This window comes from Capsicum annuum, chromosome 2 (genome assembly GCF_002878395.1).
Source record: "Capsicum annuum cultivar UCD-10X-F1 chromosome 2, UCD10Xv1.1, whole genome shotgun sequence".
Taxonomy (NCBI): domain Eukaryota; kingdom Viridiplantae; phylum Streptophyta; class Magnoliopsida; order Solanales; family Solanaceae; genus Capsicum; species Capsicum annuum.
The window spans coordinates 130,538,310-130,554,609 of record NC_061112.1 but is presented as its reverse complement, the minus strand read 5'-3'; the positions used below and the strand labels follow the sequence as shown (position 1 = coordinate 130,554,609).

The 16,300-nt window shown below is 35.7% G+C and overlaps 3 protein-coding genes, 1 long non-coding RNA gene and 1 pseudogene across 4 annotated transcripts; all 5 read left to right on the top strand.

Moving 5' to 3' along the window:
* Positions 1–6: 6 nt before the first annotated feature.
* LOC107859441 (tRNA (guanine(37)-N1)-methyltransferase 1) lies at positions 7–1,929 on the top strand. Its single transcript, XM_016704459.2, has one exon. It carries the CDS (start codon positions 63–65, stop codon positions 1,785–1,787), a length of 1,725 nt encoding a protein of 574 aa, XP_016559945.2. The 5' UTR covers positions 7–62; the 3' UTR covers positions 1,788–1,929.
* Positions 1,930–1,962: 33 nt separating this feature from the next.
* Positions 1,963–4,718, top strand: LOC124896018 (annotated as a pseudogene).
* Positions 4,719–4,798: 80 nt separating this feature from the next.
* On the top strand, positions 4,799–6,712 carry LOC107858186. Its single transcript, XM_047406969.1, has 2 exons — positions 4,799–4,994; positions 5,766–6,712. The coding sequence occupies exons 1-2, from the start codon at positions 4,799–4,801 to the stop codon at positions 6,542–6,544; spliced, it is 975 nt and encodes a 324-aa protein (XP_047262925.1). The 3' UTR covers positions 6,545–6,712.
* Positions 6,713–9,306: 2,594 nt separating this feature from the next.
* On the top strand, positions 9,307–16,296 carry LOC107859439 (endonuclease 4). The gene is made up of 10 exons (XM_016704457.2): positions 9,307–9,563; positions 9,800–9,936; positions 11,078–11,258; positions 11,624–11,731; positions 11,801–11,856; positions 12,951–13,034; positions 13,463–13,555; positions 14,623–14,684; positions 15,089–15,162; positions 15,822–16,296. The coding sequence occupies exons 2-10, from the start codon at positions 9,823–9,825 to the stop codon at positions 15,938–15,940; spliced, it is 891 nt and encodes a 296-aa protein (XP_016559943.1). The 5' UTR covers positions 9,307–9,563; positions 9,800–9,822; the 3' UTR covers positions 15,941–16,296.
* Positions 11,863–12,886, top strand: LOC124896017. The gene is made up of 2 exons (XR_007052367.1): positions 11,863–12,657; positions 12,778–12,886. It is a non-coding gene; the product is annotated as an uncharacterized LOC124896017 (long non-coding RNA).
* Positions 16,297–16,300: the final 4 nt, after the last annotated feature.

Genomic DNA, 16,300 nt, shown 5'->3' with positions numbered 1-16,300 from the left:
TCCCTTTTATATAAGAACAAACTTTCTCTTGACTCTCTGTCATCACTGTTAAACTTGAACTGATGGCTCTCTATCCATTGCCTTCTTCCATTATACTCAACAAACTCTCTTTTCACCCTTTCACTAGCCGCTTTTTTCCCAAACCTCTCTTTTATTGCCGCTTTTCCACTACCTCTTTCTCGACGGTACCGCAACACCTTATCTATGGCCCTTCCCTGTACAAAGGCCACAAAATAGCACACCAAAACTCCGATAACTTCACTAGAATCTTCGATATTACTGCTTTACGTGTCCCTTCTAAACTCTGTTTCTCTCTCGAAAGCAAATTGCGTGGCCACCTTTTAAATTGGCCTCGCATTCGTAACATTGTTAGGGTTCCCGGTGATGATATTGAAGATGAGTTAAAGGATTTTATCGGAGATGATAATCGTGATGATGATGATGAAACCCTAAAGTTATTGGAACGGAGAATTTACGGGAGAGGTGAAGGTGATGGGGAGAAAATGTGTGAGGTTTTGTATAGGGATAAACTTGCGAGGACTTTCAATTCGACAGGATATGTGAAGTTTGAGAATTTGGCGAAGATATCGCGACCGAAAAAGAACAAGTGGAAGAGAGAGGGGAATGGGAGAGAGAGGAGAGGGAATGGGAGAAGTGATATGTCAATGGTGGAGGTGGTTGAAGAGGAGGGGAGTGGAGATGATGAGGATTTCAGTGGGTTATTGGGAGATGATTTTAGCGGAAGAAAATGGAGTGGATCAACGAGGTTATTGCTGTTGGATGAGAGGTACGCGAACAAGGGGATAGAAGAAATGCCCGAGGCAATTAAGGCAGTCCTCAAAGAACACAACGAGGAGGAAAGTACAAGATTATGTTTTGAAATTGTGAGATGCAAGCTGACATTATTTTACAATTATTGGCAGATGAATGAGGTCTTGGATGTCTTGCTTCCACAAGGTATGATTGTTCCTTCCGCTTTCGAGACAGTTGGGCATATTGCTCATCTAAACTTGAGAGAGGAGCATTTTCCGTACAAGAAACTTATTGCAAAGGTAGTTCTGGACAAGAACAAGCCGAAGATACAAACTGTTGCCAATAAAATTGATGTCATCCACAATGACTACAGAACAATGCAGCTTGAAGTTTTGGCAGGAAACCATTCTCTGGTTACTACTGTAGTCGAGAATGGACTCTATTTTGATGTTGATTTAGCAGCAGTATATTGGAATTCTAGGCTGGCAACTGAAAGACAAAGGCTTCTTAGTTGCTTCACCTACAATGATGTTGTATGTGATGTTTTTGCTGGGGTTGGTCCTATTGCAATATCTGCTGCGAAGAAGGTCAATTATGTATACGCTAATGATTTGAACCCTAATGCTGTTGAATATCTGGAAAGAAACTGTGTCCGTAACAAACTTGAGAGGAAGATTGAGATTTTTAACATGGATGGAAGGAGGTTCATTGACAGTATTTTTGCAAGTGAAAAAGCTAGGCCAATTACTCAAGTAGTAATGAATTTGCCGAATGATGCTGTAGGGTTTCTTGATTCATTTAGAGGAATTTTCAGAAATAAGCGCACGGATAAGCAATTTACCTTGCCAAGGATCCATATATATGGGTTTTCAAAAGTTCAGGATCCTGAATTCGACTTTCATGAGAAAATCAGGATTGCACTGTCTGAGGTGGCTTTTGAGGTACAAATGCACAGGGTTCGCCTTGTTGCACCGGGAAAATGGATGTTGTGTGCGTCATTTGTCCTACCTGAGACGGTGGCTTTTGCTAAATGAACTCCGCAAGTAATTTTGTTTGGGTAGTTGAAGCCTTCAACCATTACATGTTACAGCCAATCCCATTTTCAGATGTAAATTTGTCTGCTCAACTTTCCTTGTATCTTGTTTTGTTATCTGTTTGCAGCTTTCTAATTTCATAGTCGTGGCTGCGTATTAGTGGTAGTTCAAAAAATAAAAAAATAAAAATTAGAGAGGAAATGTAGGTGATAATTATTGGAGTTAAATAAGGAGTATCAGTTACTAATCAAATGATCAGAATTCTTACTTAATCAAATAACTAAATTTAAACGTTTAAAATGCAGTTAAATTTCTTCTCATTTTCAAATATTTTTGAGAAGGAAGTATCTGTACCAGAATCTTAGGAGTCCATTTCTATTTGTATGAACTTTTGAATAACTTTTCAAATATACTGATCTTTCACATTCTTGAAATCAAACTCATAGTAACAAGCTGTGTGTTCTTACTAATAGTAATATGTCTAACCAAACTTCAGGCCAAAACCAAAAGAGAAATCCAAGTAAAAACCAGAATAATAATCAAAACCAAAATGCAAACCACAACCAAAAAGCAAACCAAAACGGATATCCAAATCAAAACTTCACCACATATCCACCAGAAAATGAAGACTTCAATCTAAAAGAGACGAAACCAACTCTTGGTGGTGGAAGAGTTACTGGAAATGACAGACTTGGCACAGCATTTGATCTTGTTGAGCAAATGCATTACTTTTATGTAAGGGTAGTGAAGGCGAAGGAGCTACCTTTAAAGAAAGATGGCAATGACAAAGGCAATCTTCACCCTTTTGTTGAAGTGCAACTTGGGAATTTAGAGGGTCTAACTTTGCACTTTGAAGACAGTTCTAGTCCTGAGTGGAACCAAGTGTTCGTCGTGTTGAAGGACCGGATTCAATCAAGAACTCTTGAAGTTTGCTTGAAGGACAAATCAAGAATTGGTGATAGTGATGGTGGTTTTTGAGATCAATGAGGTGCCAAAAAGGGTACCCCCAGATTGCCCTTTGGCACCTCAATGGTACTGGTTGGAGAATAAGAAAGGAGAAAAGGTGAAAGGAGAGTTGATGTTGGCTGTTTGGATAGGAACACAAGCTGATGAGGCATTTCAAGAAGCTTTACATCTGGATGCCACATCAGTGAATGGTGATGGTGTTGCAAATATAAAATCTAAGGTTTATTTATCACCTAGACTTTGGTGTCTGAGAATTAATGTGATAGAAGCTCAAGAATTGCAGATAGGCAATAATATGCAGCAGCCGGAGATTTACGTGAGGATTACACTAGGAAATGTGGTTTTAAGGACTAAGAATTCTTTGATTAAGAATGTTTGCCCATCTTGGAATGAGGATTTGATGTTTGTAGTTGCAGAACCTTTTGAGGATCAGTTGGTTTTGAGTGTAGAAGATAAGGTAGCACCAAACAAGGATGAATTGCTTGGGAAGTGTGTCATTGCTTTACAAGATGTAGAAAAAAAGGGTAGATTTTAGTACTCCAATTAGTAAGTGGTATAGTCTTGAGAAGGAGGTTGTGTCTGAGGGTGGCAACAAAAAAGTTTCCAAACTAAACAGCAAGGTTCACTCGAGGCTATCTTTTGATGGTGGATATCATGTTCTTGATGAATTAACACATTATAGTAGTGATCTCAAGGCCACATCCAAAGAGTTGTGGAAACCAAGCATTGGGGTTTTAGAACTTGGAATCTTGAATGCTCAAGGTTTATCCCCAACGAGGACTAGAGATGGCTGCGGGATAACAGATCCTTATTGTGTGGCGAAATATGGTCAGAAGTGGATCAGGACAAGAACAATTCTCAGCAGTTTCAATCCAAAGTGGAATGAACAGTACACTTGGGAGGTGTTTGATCCTTGCACTGTGATCACAATTGGAGTGTTTGATTACTGTAATTTGCAAGGTGCAGATAAAAATGACCAAGTCAGGGATTCAAAAATTGGGAAGGTAAGGATTAGACTCTCCACACTTGAGACTAATAGAGTTTACACTCATTCATATCCTCTCATAGTGTTGACACCAGCAGGGGTGAAGAAGATCGGTGAAATTCAACTGGCTGTTAGATTTTCTTGTTCATCTTTATTCAACATATTGGCTATGTACTCTCAACCCCTATTACCAACTATGCATTACCTTCACCCTCTGACTTACTACCAGATCGATAATCTAAGGCATCAGGCCACTCAAATTGTTGCCATGAGGCTAAGTCGCGCAGAGCCACCATTGAGAAGAGAGGTGGTGGAGTACATGCTTGATGCGGGTTCAAACTTGTGGCGCATAAGAAGAAGCAAAGCCAACTATGCTAGAATAGCTGGGGTTCTAACAGGCCTAATTGCAATTCGCAAATGGTTTAATGGGATTTGCACTTGGAAGAACCCTTTTGCAACAGTGCTAGTGCACATCATATTCTTCCAATTCGTATGCTTCCCGAGGCTGATCTTAAGCAGCATCTTCGTCGTTGTTTTCTTGATGGGGACATGGAACTATAGAATGAGGCCAAGAAAGCCACCACACATGGATATCAAATTGTCACAAGCTGAAAGAGTACCTTGGGATGAATTGGATGAGGAGTTTGACACTTTACCAACATCTCCACACAATGATGCTGTGAGAATGAGGTATGACAGGTTAAGAAGCATTGGATCAAGAATGCAAGCTGTTGCCGGAGATAGCGAATCAAGGGGAAAGATTTTATAACTTGTTAAGTTGGAGAGATCCAAGAGCTACTGCTCTTTTTCTCATCTTCTGTTTGGTTGCTTCAATAGTGCTATATGTCATTCCTTTTGAAGTGGTGGCGAGTTTTATGGGGTTCTATACAATGAGGCACCCAAAATTCAGAGAGAAACTCCCTTCTGTGCCCTTAAGTTTCTTCAGGAGATTGTCTGCTAAGACAGACAGCTTGTTGTGAGAATCTTGAATTTCTAGCCATGCTGAATTTGGTGTTGGACTTTGAAAGCTACTTCCTTTTATTTATTTAGTTGAATTGTTATGGGGGGCATTTACATTTTGTTTATGTTGAATTGTTATGGGGGGCATTTACATTTTGTTTCTGCATTGGAAGTGCTCATAAAACAACAGGGACAGGACAAGCTGGAGAGCATAGCATTACTATGGTTTCTCCAATTTAGAGGATTCATTATGTTAAGGGGTCCTTTGGTGCCAACAGTTCTAAAACCAAAAGAAGGTAGAGAGAGCTTATTGTTCAAAGTTTTTAATATTTATATTTATTTAACTCTATAAGTGAGGTGCTTGTGGTATGTGAGAACAATTAAACTCTTCTTTCATTTTAATTCGCCTTGAAACTTTTTTTTTTAATTAAGAATGTATTTTACTAAACTAACCTTATTGAGTATGCTTCTGAACTCTAATATTTTCCTATGCTTCTGAACTCTAATATTTTCCTTCTTAAATCTGGTCAAAATATGCTCCCCTCCCATCACAATCCCATCCACCACCCCAATCAAGAAAAGTCATATAAAGGATGCATACCAAACACCAAGTGATATTTTCCATGCAATGCGTTTTGGTTTGGCCATTTAACACTGTTGAATGGCAGCCGAAGAAAAGATGTCTTCTATAACCCAATTGAACGCTACTGAAATTTTAGCAGGTTTGTTCATTCTCCACTATTGTGCAAATTGCACCTAGAGAAGATGATAACAAGTTTCCAAAAGTAGCTTCATCTATCTATTTGTATAAAACTCAGCGCATCATCACGTGCTATAAGCGTTACAGCAAATGTTATCTCAAGTACATAACTTGCCTTCTGAGTGTCCTGAAAATTGAAATTCACCCGAAAGATCCCTATGATAAAGAATGTTTTCTTGATTGTTACTCTCCCAAATGTGAAGCAGTATGCAGAAGTAAGTATAGCTTAATGTTTTGATCTTTTTTAGCTGAAGAATTAGTAATATCTATTACATTATGCTAATGAGTTTTCATGTGTATGTTACAGAACGAAAACCAAACTGTGATGGTCCTGGTGCAGCTTGTTACGATCCTCGTTTTATAGGTGGAGATGGGATTGTTTTCTACTTCCATGGCAAAAAAGATGAGCATTTCAGCCTAATTTCGGATGTCACTGTTCAAATAAATGCTCGTTTCATTGGCCTTCGTCCTGCAGGCAGGGCGCGGGATTTTACATGGATCCAAGCTTTAGGTCTCATGTTTGGCTCACATAACTTCACACTTGAAGCAACCAAGGCAGAAAATTGGGATCAAGAAGTTGATCACTTGAAATGCACTTATGACGGGATGAGCTTTAGTGTTCTAATAGGCCATTCATCGGTATGGAGTTCCCCAGACCAAAACCTTGAACTCGAAAGGACCTCAGCAACAAATAGTGTAAGAGTTACAATTCAAGAAATAGTGGAAATCTCAGCCAATGTTGTACCCGTGACAGGAAAAGAGGACGCGATCCATAGTTATGGTAGACCTAAAAATGATAGCTTTGCTCACTTAGAAGTGCAATTCAGGTTCTTTGATTTGTCCCCAAAAGTCGAAGGCATTCTTGGCAGGACTTACCAGCCAAGTTTCAAGAATCCAGCCAAGGCAGGTGTCGATATGGCAGTTGTTGGTGGTGATAACAAGTACAAGACTAGTTCACTTCTATCAGCTGACTGCAACTCCTGTTCTGTTTTCACTCCTGGAAAAATGGTTGCTGGGAGAGCTTTGCCAATGGACTTTGGTTCTCTTGATTGTACTGGTGGAAATGGAATTGTCTGCAAGAAATGATCATTTGATCCTAGTAATAACATGTTCAAACAAAGGAAGCAAAGAATAATTCAAATCCCTATAGTCGCAGCTTGTATCAGCATTGTTTGTTCTCAAATCTCATGAATCTGCCCTGTTTATCTATGTTAAATCTTGTTTGCTTCTTTTAAAGGGAAAAGAAAAATTGAAGCCGCATCTAATAATCTATTACACACCTTAATTATATAAAAGTGATATTATTATCTCTCCGCGATCCTCATTCTAAAGCGCGTATGTTACACTTATTTTAGGCGCGTCCAACCTATTAAATAGTAAAAGTAAATGGCTAAAAACATTAAGGGTGAAGTCATCGTTTCCACCCAAAATTATAATCGAAAAGTCGAATCCAATCATAAAAAAAATGATATTTTTTAGTCCCTAGATTTGATGTAGAAAATACATCGTTATTTAAATAAAAATTAACACATTTAAATTAAAAATTAATGCAAAAAAAATTAATATACTTCTCTCCCACCCCCAGCATCCATCTACCCCCAAACAATCATTTTCTTCATCACCCTACCCCAAACCATCATCTTCTTCATCACTCCCACCCCAAAACTCCAACCCCAACCCCAAACCATCTTCTTCTTCATCACCCCACCCCAACCAACACAGTTTTTTCATCACACCACCTCCAAAATCCAACCCTATCCCCAAATAACACAATTCATCGTCCACCTTTATCGAATTAATGTCAATTTCATCATGAAAAAAATCAAATTGTATTTGATGTTTAAACAAGTAAAATCAAATTTTATAAAAAAAAAAATATAAAATTTTGTAGCAAGGATGTTTTCCGGTAAATTCTCATCGGAAAAGTCGATTCATCGTCGATTTTCTCCTCTCTGTATGTCAATTATTAATTCATCAAAAAATGGAGCTTGCTACCATATTAGTTTTTTTTTTTTTTTAAATTATAGCTGAAAAACAAATAGAAAAAGTACATAAATATGTTGATCATTACCATTTAAAACACAGAGACCAACAGTTGTGTGACCATTTTTTGAAACAATAATGGTCATTATAGCTGAGAATTTTTTTATTTTTTTTTTTAAGAAAAAATGATGGGTTACGGATGAAGAACAATGTTAAAAGAAATTAATTGTTATAGTAATTTTGTTGGTGGGATAAAGTTTATGACGGTGAATATGGTGTAATGAAGGTAATGGAGGTTTTGGACATTGGCAACAATAGAGGTTTTAGACATTGAAGACGAAGGAAAAAAAAATAAATTAAAAAAAATTATGAAAATAATAAATTTATTATTTTTTCAGATTATGCTGACGTGGCAGTGCATGTAAAACACCATACCATATGCAAGTAGTGTAATGTCTGACAGGGTATAAAAAGTATCAATTTTTTTTATAGTTAAAGTGTGTAATAGGTCATTTATATAGTTTAAGTGTAAATTCGACTTTTCAACTATAGTTTGGGATAAAAATGATGTGTTTTTTGTTATTTTAAATGACAACTTCATTCCACTGGGGGCATGAACACAACTCTTACATATATAATTATTTTAAAAATAGAAAAACAATTGAGGATTTCTTATTCACGACACACCCCTTTAATTTAAATTAAGAACGTATTTTATTAAATTAATCTTATTAATAATGTTTTAGTATTCTAAATTTAACTATTACTTTCTGTTGTTTTTTTAACACTAAAGGTCAAAAAAGGAAAATATAATAAAAAATTTAAGCTGTCATGATTTAAGGCGGTTCAAATATGATCCGTCTTTTTTACCAGTTGAAAGTTTGTATCAGTATATCTAAGATCCTAATTGATATGATTTAAAGCGGTCCAAAATTTATATGTCAAAATAATAGGTGCTTTATCTGACGTAGTGCATGAGGCTCATAATAAAAATTTTCCTAATTGATGCGTGCTGACATGTGTCTTTCTTAGTTCCTTAGTTTCGCAAACACAGATTTCGTATGTTGACAAACATAATATAACAAACTTAAGTGAAATACCAAACTTACTAGATTAAAAGAGGAGTAGATTTATTGTCGACTTGAGAAAAGTTTTGTCGCTTTGACAAACAACTATAAAATCAAGAATCATAAGTATTAGGTTATATATATATATAAAAAAGATCATATATTTCATTGTGTAATTCCTATTTTTCAATCTTAGGTTAGTGTATCGTAGTATATGCTTTTGTTTTGATAGGTAATAAAGGAATTTTTGACTAAAATAAATTATTTTTAAAATTAATTCATCAAAGTAATATATTTGTTAAAATTTTTACAAAATTAGTATAAATATTATTGGTAGTAACGTATTATGTTTTAAAAAAATAAACTGACCAAAAAGACGTTAAAGTAGGAATCGTTAGTGACATTTACATTTTTATCTTAAAACGTTACTAACAGTAACGACACTCTGCAAATCTGCCATATCAGACTTTATCACTCTATCAAATCAACTCCACAGAGTCTGATGTGGCAGAGTTGCAGAATCGCATTACCATAGGTAACTAAAAACGTTACTATCAGTAATGAATCCCACTTTAACGACGTCTACTATTCATTTGGACCGTTAATTTTTTTTAAAACCTAATACGTTACTACCAACAACGTTTATACTAATTTTATTAAAATTTTTAAAAATATATTACTTTAATAAATTAATTTAAAAAATGCTTTATTTTAGTGAAAACTTCGGTAATAAAGGGTTGATTGGACTTCCTTTTCACGTTTTAAATGTGCATACTTTCACCTTACCAAAACTGACACGTATAGTATTGCAAAATCACAAATTACCTACTCCGTACTTTTGCAATTCTTACCTTAAATTTTATAATATGAATTGCTTAGCCAATCTACATTATCTTAGTATTAAAATAATAGATGTTTGAAATTACCGCGTCAAATAGTTCTATTGATTCTTATTAATATACTCATCAGTTCAGTACCATTTCTAGGGTTTATTACACCTCAAAATAATTGTCATTCTTGAATCTTGAAGCTCCAAAAGTACTCTTTAGCAACTGGTAAAAATTATTTTTCCTTTATTTATTTACTTCTTTTCTACTGTCGTAAAGTTGTTGCGTCACTGATGATTCAAGTTGTGAAAATAGTTGTACAAATAACAGCTGTGGTTCGGCTCTTTGCTCCCATGCATAGCGGCAGCTTTAACGAACAAGACGTCCTTTCTTTTAATGTACCTTTAAACTATATAGAATCTTTTTCTATCCTTGAATTTCTGTTTTTTTTTTTTTTTTGACAGATTGTCTAATTTGATTGGAGAAGATGGGTGGTTTTGAGCTGAAATGGTTTGTAAGAGTAGCTGTTGTTCTGATGATGGTCCCAGAAATTCTTGGTTGGGGGAAAGAAGGACACTATGTTATCTGCAAAATTGCTCAGGTAAATGAAGCGTTTTTTTTTTTTTTTTTTTAAAGTTGCACCATATTTTTGTTATGCTAAACTATGTATTTTCTGAATTAATTCTTGAAGAGATTGACTGTTTGGATAAATGGGGGGTTTAATCTTGTTCCTTTTTTATGGGTATAATGAAGGTTAAATCTTTATGTACTTGCTTGCAAGAATTTGTGTTGGCTAGTTATCTGATTTTGAATTTGGTATTGCCTGAATTAGTTAGTCTTTTGAAGGATTCTATGGGTGTGTATCCATTGTTGCAGATAGTAGTTCGTAACATACTGCTATTGGGGAACCAATTGAAATGGAATGAGCAAGTACTCAGTAATCAAACCAAACAACACATCGAGGGAAGATAAAGAGAAGAAAAGAACAAAATACAGAAAAAGATGAGACTTTTGGTAGTAATCTTTAAAACTGTGGCTACAACTGAATATAAAGAGTGTAGTAGTAATCTGGTTCAGCAGGATATTGTAAACATCACCATCTTAACAGACTAGGGAACTAAAGAAGTGGAAGAGGAAATTGGGACTTCACTGTTGTTGATGGAAACTCAGACATACTACTTAGGAAGCTCACGGTACTACCCGCTGCATAGTTTAGGTAGAATCATCTGATTTTGGGAAATTTGATCTGGCAATTATTTAGTGGCATAGTCCAACTAAGCAATCAAATTTCAACCGGGAAGGTTCTTTTCTAGTGTGGAACTTTTATAATAGGTTACCACCCTTATGGCAATATGTGAATCTCATGTGTTAATTGTGCTATTTCTAGGAAAACTAGCGTGTATATGAGAAAACTTGGGGCCTCTTTTTTTTTTTCTTGTCCATCATATTACCTCCCTTGTAATTCTGTTTCATTGATATTTAAAAATAGGTAATCTTTGTGTGCTTTAAATTATCAAGTAATAGAGGAAGATTCTTGAAATTCTTTTAATACATTCTATAAACTTGTTATGGTGGACACATTTATGATTTTGACATATTTTATCTGAAGTTTGTCACTGCGCTTCAAATAAGGTGAAGTCATTTAATACTCTTCTTTGAGTGGAAGCAAGCATATGGAAAACGATTGACAAAATATGGTCGAGCTCTTTTTGAAGCTAATGTGAATCTCTTGGACATTTCAGGAATATCTAACAGAAGATGCTTTGGCTGCAGTCAAAGCATTACTCCCAGATCAAGCCGAAGGTGATCTTTCAAATGTCTGCTTCTGGGCTGATGAAGTTCGGCACCACTACCACTACCGCTGGAGTGCTCCGTTACATTATGTAGATACACCTGATTTCTTGTGCAATTACAAATATTGCCGTAAGTGACACTACATATAATTGCTTCTGCATAAATATTTACTAACTTTTTGGTTCGTGTTAGCTATTCATTTTGGTATCAACTATCAAGCTTGCTACCTAGAAATCAAATGAAAAGGGGAAGTACAGTAAAAATTTATAACTCGTGTCTGCATTTCCTATTGTTACATGGTGCAATCAAGTCAAAGTTGCTGCACTTGATCCAGCGTTTCATAGTTGACACTTTTTCTGCTATAACAATAAACCCTGATATGGCATATTAAGATAAAAAATTTAGTGCACTTTTGTATCTGAGCATTGAGCCATTAATAACCTTGGTGTAGCAATTTTCCCATGGAAAGTTATCTTTTACCTACTTTCTGACAGGAGATTGCCATGACGGGCATGGACACATGGACAGGTGTGTTACGGGAGCAATATACAACTACTCAATGCAACTTTCACAGGGATACTATGATTTGAATTCAGAAAAATGTGAGGAAGACTGTCCCTCTGTGTTATTGATGCATTTATTTGACTGGAACTAATTATTTCTAGTGACAGACAACTTGACTGAAGCACTTATGTTCTTGTCTCATTTTGTTGGTGACGTACATCAGGTCAGTCACCTTTTCCTTGAACCTTGGTGTATATAACGGTAAATCAACACAAATGTATGCGTTTGCACATAAATGCTTGGAACTACTTTGATAAGTTTCTTTTAGTCCTAAGTACTTGATAAAAGAATAAGTTTCTTTTGGTTTTGACCTTCCGGTGCACGAAGCATCCTGCGTTCAGGCAGGATCTAGGGAAGAGCTGCACTCTGAGGGGTCCAATGTAGGCATACTACTCTGACACATAGGTGTCGTGGAAGTATCCACAGTACATGGAATTGAACCATTAGAAATGCCAATAATTCTGAGTAATATGCTTTCTTTCCTGATCTAGATCTGATAAACTGTGTGGTTGAACCATGCTCTAAATATATGCTCTCTCCTTTTTGGAGGTGCACTCGCTTACAGATATATGTTGGTTATGGAAATCCAGAATTAAATATTGTGTGTATCTCCTCCTGCGAGGACTCTGTTATTATATGCTGATATCTCCTATTCAGGGAAGCTCCTCTGTCTCTGTAGTTCTGTGCTTCTCTTACGAAAGCAGCTCTCGAATTACCTGCATTGTGCTTGGCTGGACGCGAACTAGGAGGGTCCAGTACTCCAGTCTATTTTATTAGATTAAGTTCTTCCATCATTCAATGACACCTGAACCTTCTACTCAAGTGACCAGCGATCTTTATTAAGAGCCTCCATGCACAATTGTTTTGGACCTTGTTTCAATCATCTACTGGTCTTAACAGTTGGTTGTCTGGAGAAGCATGTGACAGATAAGCCGGATTTTTGAGAAAAAGTTCCACCCTGCAGGTCACGCAACAATTTTTTTTTTTTTTTTGTTTGTGTGTGTCTCTCACCAATTATCTCTTATAAACGAATTGTATCTTTGCCTTTTGTCTTGTGGATGTCTGAATTATGATCACAAAACAGGATTCCCGATAAAAAAAGTTATGAGATCGTGAGATGGACTTCATCAAATCTGAAGCTTGTATGCATATATTTGATGTTTCTTAACTATCCAAATTTGAGTGGTGATCAGGAAAAGTAAATGGAAGTCCTGAAAGGTAAATTAAGTCTTATATGATTTTGTTTTCTTTGTGCAGCCACTTCATGTTGGTTTCATTGGAGATCTTGGTGGAAATACTATAGTAGTTCGTTGGTACAGGCGGAAGACTAATTTGCACCATGTAGGTTGTGAGTTTCTTTTGAGTGTCGATTCATTCTGATCTCATTCTTTTGGATCACTAAATAAAATTTTGTTGAAATGTAGCATCTTCGAGCAGACTTATTCACTTCATGTTGCCATAAATTATACAAAGTGTCTATTAATTATATTCCTTTTCATTTGTAATATATTTAGATGGGTACCTTCTTTGTAACTCTTACATTGCGTATTCATTTTTCTCTAATGGAAAACAAAAGGCAAGTTCTGAGTTTACCTCTTCTTAGCTTTTAACCATCACATAATTCTAAAGATAGTATGTGCATCTTAAACTGGATGCTTACAAGAGAAGGCATGTCTTTAAAACTTTAAATCATTTAATGTGAGTCATGAACAAATAAGACATCCATTTACAAAAAAGCCAGGGTAACTTCTTGACTTTACTTTTTTTAGGTATGGGATACCATGATTATTGAATCTGCATTGAAGACATACTACAAATCTGATATCATGTTAATGATACAAGCTCTTATGAAAAACATCACTGTAAGTTTTTGTTGATTTCTTCATACACAGTATTGAGTATCTTTTTGTTAAGAGATAAGCATTCAATAACCCCCGAATTATGACCGAAGTTGCTACGACACACTCCAACTTCACAAGGATCCTATTAACCCCCTTAAACTCAATTTTAACGTATTTTTGTCACCTTTTTGTGTTGATGTGACACCTTTATTACATAAAATGGCGCCCACAAAAAAGCTGCCACATCAGCTAAAAGGGTGACAAAAGGTGCCACATCAACTAAAAAGGATGACAAAAATACTCTAAAATTTAGTTCGGGAGGTAACAGGGCCCCATGAAGTTGGAGTGTGTCGTAGCAAATTTGGTCATAGTTTCAGGAGGGGTACTAGATGTTTTACTCTTTAGTTAAAGAGATAAACTTTACATTAAGGTAATGCTGGGAATTGTTATATTGCGCATTAATATTTTGGGAGGATTTCATCATCCTAGTGCTGTAATGCTCATTGAAAAGAATCTCGCTCTGTCTTTTGTTGTCTTTAGGAAAAAATTTCTTTGCTTTTAGCAAAAATAGAGTCTCAGAAATCATAGTCGAAGTCTGCTTCACAGGGATTCTACTTTCTGATCCAGCAAGATGTAACAAATTAACTTTCCTAGCTCTGTAGAAAATTTCTTTGGTAGTATGTATATTGAGATGGTTTAGGAGAGAAGTTAAAACTCTTTCTTTCCAAATGATGTTTTGTTGTCAAGAAATAAGAGGAAAGTTACTCATTGGATGTTCAACCACTATCTCAAAGGGAAGTTGCTTTCATGACACTGCAAGTTAATGCTATTTTCTTTTTGTTTCGGATGTATAGATCGAACTAACTCTTGAACTTGTTAAGCTCAAAATCTAGCAAATTTGAGTTTGTCTCTTTAATCTAGCAAAATTTGAGTTTGTCTCTTTCACTTGCTTCTCAAGACCTGGAGAAAACCTTGTGTTCTGAATGCTTGTCAAAGGTTTATAGACAGTTTAATTGTTGATCATCTCGTTTCTTCTATTCTCTATATTCCTCCCAACACTTAATTTATGTTCTTTTGTCTGGAAATAGGATGGATGGTCCGATGAGGTTCCATCTTGGGAAGATTGCCCGAAGCTGGTTTGTCCTGACCCGTAAGTGTATTCTTTTCCATTTCCTTTTTGTCCCTTAGAACTGGCAATCCCTTTCTCCCTCACTTTTTACTTTTCCTTGTGGATTAAGATGTTTTGATCTTTGGATTATTAAGTACTAGAAACATATTAAGTGAATATCTTGCGAGCGTATTATGTGTATCTTTGGTTAATTTTTGGAATAATTTTGAGATACTCTAGCTTTATACTCTATTATATATGTCGTTTGGTGAATTGCTCTTATCTTGTTATGGACATAGATATAATTGACTAAACCCTGTGAATGTTGTGTTTCCTTATATTAATAGTAATTGTCTTCAAGGATTTTGGAATTTTGGGTGCGATCCATATATATACATATATATAAAAACTAAATGCACTTTTTTTTGAGGAACTTGCTTTTACAGGTATGCTTCTGAAAGTATACATTTGGCATGCAAATTTGCCTACAGAAATGCAACCCCGGGAAGCACTTTAACAGGTAAAAACTGATTCTCTCTGGTCTTCTTTCACTTTCTAGCTTTTATTTGAACGACGTTGACATTCATAAAGATTTTTATATTGGATAACCCTCATCCAGTTAGATCAGGAAAAGGTTTAAAACAAAAATTACTTTATGAACAAGTTTCACTTCTTAATCGAGTGTTGTCGGGGAAGCTTTTCCTTTGTGGCTATATAACTCAATTCAGAAGAAGACGTTCAGTTATGTTGTGGTCTTAATCACTGAGTTCTTGATGCTGTAATAGTAAAACATTCTTGGACGTGCTGTTGCATGACTCAATTCAGAAGAAAATGTTCAGTTATGCTGGGGTCTTAATGATTGAGTACTTGATGCTGTAATATTAAAACATTCTTGGACGTGCTGTTGCATGATGTTGACAATTCTTATTTTGCCTGGTTGATAATAATTAGATGTAATGGTTTTCATCCTTATCTCTTCATTGTTATTATGTTAACTTGCTTTGCCTTTAGATAAGATCCATTATCTTATCATTTCTGCCCTATGTACAACAGCTATGTTCTTTCTGTAACCGTAATGAGCTGACATTGAGAAAGCATCATAAGATATTACACAATATTCTATTCAATATATTGCCATGTCTCTTAGTTCACTAATTTTCCTTAAATGTTTATTTTCAGATGATTACTTCCTCTCTCGGCGTCCTGTTGTGGAGAAGAGGTTGGCGCAAAGTGGGGTCCGCTTGGCCGAAGTTCTCAACCGAATTTTCACTAAAAAACCATCAGTTGTTGCACAATGAAGATGAACTGCAGCAGGAAGTCACAAATAGGGGTCCCCACTATGTATTCAACAACTTCCTCTATAACTTGGGGAGTTTTCCTCACGCCAAGAAGTGACACCTACTTAATTGCCTTATAAGTCAACTATTATATTTTAAAAAGGTGTAATAATATATACCTTTAGATGTACTACTACTCCATCTCATCTGATAATGCTGCTGTCATATTGGAATATGCTGTATGTTGCTTTTATGGATTATCAACCTCTATTTTGCTTAAGATAATAGGAATCTTCAGCTTGTACACAATAAGAACCAGTTGAACATTTTGTATATATATGTAACAATCCCATTTTGATGGGACATTTCTGTTTCTAGTAC